The sequence below is a fragment of the Camarhynchus parvulus genome, chromosome 28 (genome assembly GCF_901933205.1).
Source record: "Camarhynchus parvulus chromosome 28, STF_HiC, whole genome shotgun sequence".
In the NCBI taxonomy this organism is placed as follows: domain Eukaryota; kingdom Metazoa; phylum Chordata; class Aves; order Passeriformes; family Thraupidae; genus Camarhynchus; species Camarhynchus parvulus.
The window spans coordinates 3,185,590-3,195,587 of NC_044598.1; the positions used below are offsets into that span (position 1 = coordinate 3,185,590).

Genomic DNA, 9,998 nt, shown 5'->3' on the forward strand with positions numbered 1-9,998 from the left:
ACAGTGCTAAATGACAGCAGCCAATTCTGTGGCTATTTCAAGGTGGAGGAGCCTAAAACACTTCTGCAAAGAGCCAAAACAGGACCACTTAAAAACAACATTGATGAAAATCAAGAAGAAAAAGTCTCAGTTCAAAGTAGTTTAAAACCCTTTCCTGGAGAGGCCAAGCTGCTTTAGCTAACACTTGTTGTACCATTTGTACGAAGAATTACACAAGTGCTCCGTTTAAAGAACGGCCAAAATGCTGAAATTAATGCCTCTGATTCTTCTGAAACAATGAGTGCACATCCCCGGGCACAGAATTGTTGTGGAGCAGCAGTTTGGCTCCAGCCCCAGGACTCCCCTTTGCCTCGTGGGAGGATGAGGAGTGCAGCGAGTGCCGCCTGCAGCAGCGGGGCTGAACTGCTGCCCCCGCAAGATTTACAGCCTTTAATTGCGCTCACGCAAGCGCCTCCCCGGGGGAGAACTGCAACATTCCACTGCTCTGCCGAGGGAAAATCTGCATTGCTGGCTGTTGCTTAAGGAACGTTTGGGTGTAGGTAGATGTCGCCTTGATTTTTAAAAATTTTCTAAGCCTTCTGATGTTTACATTATTGTAATGAACTTCCTCACACACTTTCTGTAAATAACTTATTGTTTTGCGTTCTTCTATGGAAGAAGAGAAATTTGATGGACTGTTGGTTTGACCAGTGTCATTGGAGAGGTGGCAGTGTCACTTTTAGAAATCTATAAATGTTAGAATCAGAAAATAAACTTCCCTTTTTTACCTTGAGAACAGCAGTGGTGCACTCGTGTTATTTCATGTCCTATAGTAACAGGTATACACATCCAACAGCATCTCAAGGGTAGAAAGTCACTTGACTGCAAAGGATGGGTTTAAATTAAAGTATTTCTTTTAAGAAAAATATTTTTTCAGACAATCAGTAGGGAATCTTATGAAAGACATTCTGATATGCCTGTGCTGAGATATTATAATCAAGACACTGCAATATTGATTTTAATTTCATCCCTCCCCTCCCATATTTAGGATGACCCTTCCCAACTTTCAGTGTCAGAATTGACACACTGATCATAAAGAGGTTAAAGGTGTGAGGACACACAGCTCAGCAATAACCCAAACAAGTTTCATCATGTTGGAGCCTTTCTACCCACATCTCCATCCACCAAAACCAACCAGCCCAAGCATTTACAGCCAAGCTGACTTTGCTGGGCAAAGTTCTCCATCCAGTGGCCAAATTCATGGATGCAGCTGATGCTCCTGCCCCAGAGCTGGATGCAGCTGCACCACCCACACTGCTGATGTGCTGGATTGCAGCCACACAGGTGAACTGCCAGGTGCAGATTGTAACGAAAAAGAAATAACAGATGGATATCCTGAAATAACACTGGTTCACAGAGGAGCTATGCTAAAAAAATGACACTGAGATTGTAGGCAAGGAGGGTCTGAACAATTTGTTTTATGGGTATGGCACATCTACTGATCCAGTTACTTAATTTACTCCTGATTTTTAATAAAAGGAGAAAAGAATCTAGTTAGACCTTTAGTAGTGTCCGAACAGCACCTGAAGGAGTACAAGGATAATACTCCAGGTATCTTAGGAGTAGGCCAAAAAGCCTTACAGACACAGCTTAAGCTAGAAATGTGAAAAATCATCACAAAATGAGGTTCCACAGGTTAAAAAGTACAGGTTACAGCACATCTTCCAGAGAAAAATGTAGAGAAAAGGAAAGGATGTTGAAGAAATATGCTAGATGTGGCTTGGGTGTTCCTAGCACAGCACATGCACTCAGTGATGAGGTTTGTGGTTTCTTTCCCCATTCCCAACCCTTGGTGCTCATGGGACACTTGGTGTGTACAAGTGCATCACTGGACTGTGCAGTATGAGCCCTAAGTAAGGCCAGATGGAAACAGAAGCTGCTGCAGGAAATCAGTGAACATAAAACTTGAAGGCTACTGATAGAGCAGTGGAGAATAGTCTTTATTATTAAAAACAATAAAATCCTTAAAGATTAGTCAGGTTTATACAAAAGCATTTGTAATTTCAATAATTTAATTACAAGGCAATTAGGCAATGAAGAAGTAGTGAGAAGTTACCAAAACTTCTCACTCGTTTAAAGTGACCAGGCTCCTTCTAAGCAAGTGCTTTATATCCACCCAGCACATCCAGAAATATGGGACAGATCAGAGTTCCTGCAGAAGTTGTTCAGTGAGCAACCAATGCTCAAGCTGTAATTACCACACAGGTCAGATTTGCCAGGAATAACACTTCTTATCATTTACCTTTCAGTTCTGTCAGGGCAGAAAGGGATGGAAAACCTGTCACAGAAATCCCCATTAAAAGCAAGCAGTGATGTCTCCCTGTGGGACAGGCTGTAGAACAATTCTCCAATTCCTGTATCAGTGAGCACCCCTGCTGCTGGCTTCACTGAAAAACTGGGCAAGTTGGATGTCCACAGCAGAAATAAAAGGATAAGAAGTCTGCTGGCTTTAAGTTAGTACCTACCCAGTAGTAAAACACTACAGAAAGTCAGTTGAAATACCAGCGTTTCACAACATCTACTCCATGCTTCTCTTCACACAAGTACTGGTTATGCAGAGAAACTTCTTTACTGGCTTCAAAGGACAGGTTCTGCACATCTGTGAAGCTCCTGGAACACATGAAGCTAAATCAGTGACTCTGAAGGACAAAAATTCTGCTTTAGCCCAAAGATTGCATGCCTGGACATGTGCATCTTTCTCCTACTATGGCCCCACAAGAAGAAAACAAATGTAAAATGTGAATTTTCTTCTCAGAAGTAAGAATTAGGAGGAGAGATGGAGCAGTTGAGTGGCTTAATGGTCTATTCATCTTTAACTCAAATCTCTTCTGGCAATGAAGGAAGGGAAGGACATTGGTCATGCTTTATCTCTTCTTCACCCTCCCAGGGATGCTTTGTATTTTTTGTCACAACAGCTGAGGAAAAAACCTTCTCTGTGCTCCTTGTGCCTTCTCAAGGATGACACATTTGCAGGGTTGTTATTTAGGACAGATTGCAGTTCACTTTTCTGTCTCCTGGGTTTCTCCACTCCTACATACCTAAATTTACTAAGTCTGTTCTTGCTCAGTGAAATTCTCAGCTGAAGTGGCAGAGAATGGCACACTGAGGTGGCTCACCCGGAGTACAAACCCAACCCCAAACATCCTCCTGTGACTGCAGGCAGGGCAGGGACAGAAATATGACTGCTACAAAGAGAATTACACTTAGTGCTACCTCAGATAACCCTTCTCCAGCCTGAGTTCTGGATTTGTTCTGGCAAGGGATATAGATTTTCCTCCAAATATTTAGTCAACAAGTCTTTCCACCCAATTGTTGTGATACCTTTGAAGCCCTTTACTCAGTTGCTGAGACACTTCTTGAAGCTCCTTCAGTGCACCAAGTGCTTTTGCACCATCCTCTGAGTGGTCTGGCATAACTTCTGTCAGAAGCTCCTGTGTGATCATTAATTGCTTTTCCAGTTCATCTGGAAGATGAGAAGTTAAAGATATTACTAAAAATGAGCCAGTTAGTTAATATAAGATATTAACAGCTGGAATAACCCAGAGACAGGTGAAAAAATGACAAAAAAATATTCAGCTTTCACAAAAACACCATGAAACTGAAAGCCAAATTATTTTTCACTGTTGTGACTAGCACCAGCAACAGGCTATTAAAATTGCTCATCAAGCTCTCTTTTAGAGTATGTCAAAGATTTTTAAGAGAAATGCGAGAGAAAAAACAAGTTTTAGACATTCAAAGTTCCCTGGCCAGCTTCATGTATTGCTGTTGGCATGTACCCCCTCCATGAAAGTTACTCAGCCATTTCCTTCAACATTCACAAACAAAAAAATGCACCTATTCCTTTCTAGTCTTCTCACAAGAATTCTAAATTCTTCAAGAAATGTTTTTCATTTGTCTTAAAGTGCAAGATGATTGTAAATTATTCAAGAATCTTGTTTTTTGCAGACCAGCAGTTCAAAAATGTAACTTTTTGTCCAGACTTCAATACAAAAGGCATGTACTGATTGAATAAATATTCTGATTCAAGACAGCACACAATAATATTTAAGTTCCAGTTCTGCAAGAAACATGAGCAAGTCCGCCCAGGTGACTCTGTCCCTCAAACACAGAAACAAGAAAGATCAGAGCATTCCTACAACTTAGGAAAAAGAAAGGGGGAGGAATGCCATGAATACAGTTAAAATACACAGAAACTTGCTAAAGAAGGCGCATATGAAAACTGAGCTAACTTAAAAAGTTCATTTCTTCTCTGCTACAAGGTAAGAAACTGTGTAGTTAAGTGGTTAAACAGAAATAAGAATTACACACAGCACAACATGTGATTATGTATTCACACAGGCTCTCAGAGCACACACAGTTCCTCCAGTGGCAGATGCAGCAGTAACAGCGTGAGAAGTTTTTTCAGCATAAACCCACTAAAACTGAAAGCAAATTTGAGAAATCAAATTTTCATACCAAGGTAGGTTTGCTTATCTCCTTCTATGTGAATGTTCTTTATGGGTAATTCGTGTCTGGTAGCATCCAGGGAAGCTGCAAAGCTTTTGTATTGCTCTTTAAACTGTTCACACACAGCAACGAGGGGAGACAGCACTTCTATCTGAAAGAGACACACTGAACAACACCTCTCCAAAAGCACATCTTCTGTAATTACACACCTGGCTCATTACAAAAAAAAATACTTTATGATCAAACCAAATACCACTCTGAAATGCTTATTGACACAGGAATTCAAGAAGTCTGTGGTACAATAATCCTATCAAACTGTTGATTATGTTTTGCTCTATATTCCTCCAGTTCCCTTGTTTCTGTAGCTCAGAGAGATTGGCAACACAGCAAAGGGTTTTATATCAGAGCCTTTGACTGTAATTAACAAGTGTGCTCTCTCCAAAAGCCTTGTTCAATTTTTACAATATGTATTTGTTAAAAAGCAAAGAGATTCAGTTTTGAAAATTCATTACTGAAACAAATTATTCATTAGAAGCCCGTCTTCTTACAATTAGGCCAGATACATACAAACAGATACAAACAAGGCAAATAAAGATGTTCACTCCTCTCTAAGGGGTGGCGTCTCAGCTCTGACCATAACTGGAGTTGTCTAAGTGTGGGATGTTCTGTGGTTTTGGGTACTTTCACCTCCTGGGCATCACCCAGACCCTGCCCTGGCAGCCACTGCAATCTCTGCCCTTGCCCAGGAGCTTCTCCTTCCTGCCTGTCCACCAGGGAACTCAACAGTGACAAAGGTGCTGCAGGCCTCAACAGGAAGGAGATCTTTATTTCCTTAAAGATGTATGAAATTGTAACCCTGCAGGCCACAGAAACAGAGAAATCTCCCCTGGATGAAGGACTACTTCATAAATTTTATGTACTTCATCAAGTTTGTGTAACTATCAGAGAAGGATTAATTAAAACTTACCTGTTTATCTAATATTTCATTGAGCTTCTGCTCTCTCTCCTCGAGCAGAATTTCACGTTTCAGCTCCAAGAGCTTCTCCTGTTGTTTCCGCTTCTCTTCACACATCATTAACAAGTTTTTTTCTGCTTTTTCCTCCATCTTGGCAACCTTTTTTTCTGTCTATTACATCCCAAACATATTCACAATTAAAACAATGCTACATCTGAGCAATTAACATAGTCTGGATAAAAAAATGCAAGCCTCAGATTAGACCAAAGAGTTTCAATTAATGAAGAGGAGACCTCACACAGCACAGAAAATCAGAGTTAAAAACCTTCTTAAGACTCTTGCCCCACCCCTGCTTCTTTTTGTAAAGGAAAATATACACACAGAGCACTGAGGGAACAAAGTCACTGTCACAGCCTTCACGTCAACTCACATTTTCCCCAAAACTTCTGCCTCCCCCTAATTCCTAAGAACCAGCAGTAGCTTAATAAACTGGCACTGAATCCACTCTAAGAGTTGTCATAAGCAAGTCTTATGGTTTTAAAAAATGATAAAAATATACATTCACAAAACCCTAAGTTTTGCAGGTCAGGAAGCATTTAAGAAATTAAACAATTCCCCAATATCAAGTTCTATCTGAAACATCAAATATTTGAGCAACTCTCACCTTTATTCTTAGGAAAGTTAAAAGTAGTGTCTCAGATTCCAGCTCTGCCAGCGGATCAAAAGAATCAGTTTCCTTCAGAAAAGAAAAGAATATTTTACATCAAGTTCAGTATTTAAACAATTGTTTTACCAGTGGTCAAATTAATTACCAAATTAATTACTAATAGTCCAATTCATGCCTGGAATCATCACTGCCAACAGGCAGCTCAATGATAAAACTTAGGGTTTTTAACACTCATGTTAATTAAATACATCTCTTTGTTCCACCACCTTTTGTAATATTTTCAGCAGATTTTCATCATTCTGGTAAAGAATTTGAAGTTCCAGTGCTACACTGAATGAGATCCACAAATAAGGCCCTTTATATTAGATTGAATCAGTGTTTGTTCTCAGAACAAAAATGCCAGGAAATACTTAAAGATAATGTGATATAAATAACGAGTATGGGCAGGAATGCAAGAGGAATCCATCTGAGGGGATGCAACAATTGGAACAGATTTTTTATCACAAGTAAGGGAAGGAAAGCTCTGGTCAGTGTCCAGGTGTCTGATCAACACACCAAACACTGCCAGCACTGACTTCTGCAAGGAGGCTTTAGATCCTCCCAGGACCTCAGCTGTAATTTAGATTAAAGATAAACAGAAAATCTTCATTTCAAAGTAAATATCCTTACCAATGTAAGCAGTGAGACTCACCTCATCAGTCTCTCCACTTATTTTCTGTGTCTCTGAATCCTCATCTGAAGCAGATTCTGAATAAGAACTCTTCTTGGGGTCACTTTTATCTGAATCACAACAACAAAGTTAGTGTGCTGCTCTTCTGTGAGGTCTGTAGGATGGGTCAATAGACCACCAGGTTCTTTAAAGGCAGAGATAATTTCAAAATTATTGTGTGCACCAGTAAGAGAGATCTGTGCTCTATTTCTGGCTCTGATATACTCAGGAGCAGATATGGATCATTTAGCTTTAAGTGACAAAGAAATGCGATCCACTTTTCAGAAGGGCTGACACCCACCTGTTATAGGAACAAAGACTCAAGAGTACTTTAATTTTTTTACTTTATTCTTTACTTTTTGACTTTAAATAAAAACAGAGCACCCAAAAGATACCACAAATCAAGAGGTTAATTTAAACTCCAAAGGTATTAGTACCTCTGCTTAAAATCCTTTTGTGAATATACAAGAACACAACAATTTCTTATCCCCAGGTTTCAGTACATACATTAAAAATAAAAAAAAAAAACAAAAACAGAAATAGCATATGAATGGAAATTTACCATTAATATCAGAAATATCAAGCTCTGGTAGCTTCATTTTCTCTTCATCTAATAAAGTGGACTGCAAGTCACCCTTCTCAAAACCAGCCTGATTCAATGAGCTGAGGTCCACACCTGTAAAAAGAAGCTGTGATCACACTAGAAGAATCAGAGCTAGAAGCATGAGGCTCAGCAAAAGTTAACAATTCCAGGCTGCAGAGCTTCAGGGAAGCTGATCTGGTCACATCCGTCCCCTCACACCCCACTGTGACCTGAGAAATGCTCCTTAGACCTTGATGAACTCCACCTGGACAAGGCTCCTCCTGAGCTCATCAGAAACACTCTCTCTTCCCAGCAATGTTTTCTAATGAACAGCCTTCAAAACTTATTTTTCTTGAATCTCCTAAGGAAGTTACCAACTGGAATTGCAGCCAGAATGGAAAATTATTATGGCTAAAGCTCACTCTCTAATCACCCCATAAAGTGAGACTCTTTGGGCTCCCAATTCACTGAAAACAAAGGAATAATTTGTCTCAATAACTGGAGATTTGTGGAGACAACCAAGGACTACCAGTAATACCAGACAGGAACCATTGGTAACAACAAAAATAAAAATGGACGGTTTTGCAGACAGATTTTCAGTCACTCACATTTGGTTTAACAGAAAGATAAAATAAAAAAAGCAGAGTAGTGGTGAGGGCATAGGAAAAGAACCATTCAAAACCTTGTGCAGAATGCAGGAAAAACCCAATCACTCAGTTCCAGAGCCAGGACCTGATTTGTCTTAGTCCCATCAAGTTTCTTAATTTCCTATGCATACAAATAATAACTGCCAGTAATGCAAACAAAACAAAATATCAATACCTTAGCGTTGTTAAGAGTTTCATAGGCTGGAAACACAAAATAATAACTTTTAAACACCACTAGTAAAACTTACTAGCAGAAGTTTCATGATTCTGAGAGACAACCGCACTTGCTTTAGTTCTAGAAGATGCCAGAGAACTATTTGACGAAGAGGAACTTGACGAAGCATCCTGAAAATAAAGAAAACAGCTTAGACAGAACATAACCAGCAATATCTTACTTTCAATTTAAATGCTGACAATACACAGCTAAACTCAGGGCACCCTGCTGCTTTACAAGTCACCCCAGTACAGTCCCAAGCTCCCACCTAGCAGCACTCCACAACTCCCTCATAACCCCGGCAAAGGTGGTTCCCCTCCGTTTTGTTTTTGTCTGTTTGTTTGTTTGGGGTTTTTTTTTGTTTGTTTGATTTTTTATTTCTCCTCACTGCCACAGGTCCAAGCAGCCCCACACGTCCAAGCAGCCCCACACACCTTTTCTGCCTTTCGCTGAGCGACGCCTGAGCTTGGCTGTTTCGGCACCTTCTTGCTGTGTTTCTTATCGAACTGCAGGTAGCGAGACTGCACGATTCTTCCTCCTAAAGAGAGCAAAGAGAGCTCAGCCGGGCCCACCGCGGGCCGTCCCGCCTCAGGTCGGGTCCCCCCTGGGCCGGGCCGGGCCGGGCTCCCGCCTCAGCCAGCGCGGGTCCGCCCTCACCCCACGCTACCTTTCCGCTTAGCCTTAGGCGTTTGTCCGGCCGCCGCCGTGCCGCTGCCCTCCGAGGACATCGCGCCGAAGCAGCGGCGGGTAGACGAGAGGCCGGGCGGGGGTCGCTCCCCCTCAGCCCAGAGCCGCCGCAGCCGCCATCGCGTTTGAATCACCGCGCATGCGCGCGCCGAGGCGGGAGCGGTGAGGGGATGGCAGCGCGCCCCCTGGCGGTGCGGAGGAATGAAACGAGCCCTGGCGGCTGCGCTGCTTTTATGTAAAGAGATAAAGGAGGGTCTGGGTACTCCTGCAGTACTGCTGGCACTAAAAGTGCTCCTTGCCTCAGGCTTTTGGTGGGAGGTAGCTTTAGGTGGTAGAATCTCTTCTGGGCTCATCAGTACAAGAAAGATAAGGGGCTACTGGAGAGAATCCAGCGCAGGCCACAAAGATGATGAGGAGTCTGGAGCATCTCTGTGATGAGGAGAGACTGTGGGAGCTGGGCCTGGTTAGCCCAGAGAAGAGAGGGCTGAGAGAAGATCCCATCAATCCTATATAAATATATAAATATCTCCAAGGGGTGTGCAGAGGATGGTGCCACTGCTCAGTGGTGCCCAGTGACAGGACGAGGAGTAATGGGCACAAACTAATACATAAGACAAACCCCTCAACATGAGGAAGAACTTTACGTTGAGAGTGGCCGAGGACTGGAACAGCTGCCCAGGGAGGATGTGGAGTTTCCCTCTCTGGAGAGAGGCGTTCCTGGGTCATCTGCTCCAGGTGGAGACAGGACTGGGTGGTCTCCGAATGTCCTTTCCAACCTAAACAATTCTGTGATTCTGGCAACCACTGTGCCCCAGTGCCCTGACACACCGAGCACCAGCCACCCCACAACTGCCGCAGCAGTGGGCGGGGGCGCTCCCGGCCAAGCAGGACTCCAGGTTCTTTGGTTTTGACATGAATCCACCCCTACTGCCTCAGACAGACAGACAGACAGACAGACAGACAGACAGCACCTGGCTGCTGCCGCCCACTCGCGGCGGGAGCGAGAAGCGGGCTCGGGGCTCGAACCCGTGCTCCCCGGATCTCCCCCCTC

General features: G+C 42.6%; 1 protein-coding gene across 1 annotated transcript; it reads right to left on the bottom strand.

Annotated features, from left to right (window-relative positions):
- Nucleotides 1–1,958: 1,958 nt before the first annotated feature.
- On the bottom strand, nucleotides 1,959–9,071 carry HAUS8 (HAUS augmin like complex subunit 8). The gene is made up of 10 exons (XM_030966729.1): nucleotides 8,928–9,071; nucleotides 8,695–8,798; nucleotides 8,295–8,391; nucleotides 7,379–7,492; nucleotides 6,799–6,887; nucleotides 6,105–6,176; nucleotides 5,453–5,611; nucleotides 4,495–4,636; nucleotides 3,361–3,502; nucleotides 1,959–2,649 (listed from the first exon to the last, which is right to left on the bottom strand). The coding sequence occupies exons 1-10, from the start codon at nucleotides 8,986–8,988 to the stop codon at nucleotides 2,529–2,531; spliced, it is 1,101 nt and encodes a 366-aa protein (XP_030822589.1). The 5' UTR covers nucleotides 8,989–9,071; the 3' UTR covers nucleotides 1,959–2,528.
- Nucleotides 9,072–9,998: the final 927 nt, after the last annotated feature.

Excerpts from the sequence above, each read along its gene's own strand:
- HAUS8 (XM_030966729.1), bottom strand. The coding sequence starts at position 8,988 with ATGTCCTCGGAGGGCAGCGGCACGGCGGCGGCCGGACAAACGCCTAAG. Across the intron at positions 6,888-7,378 it reads TGATATTTCTGATATTAATG|ATAAAAGTGACCCCAAGAAG; the intron begins GTAAATTTCCAT and ends GTTGTGATTCAG. Across the intron at positions 2,650-3,360 it reads CTGAGTAAAGGGCTTCAAAG|GAGCTTCACAGATGTGCAGA; the intron begins GTATCACAACAA and ends CATGTGTTCCAG.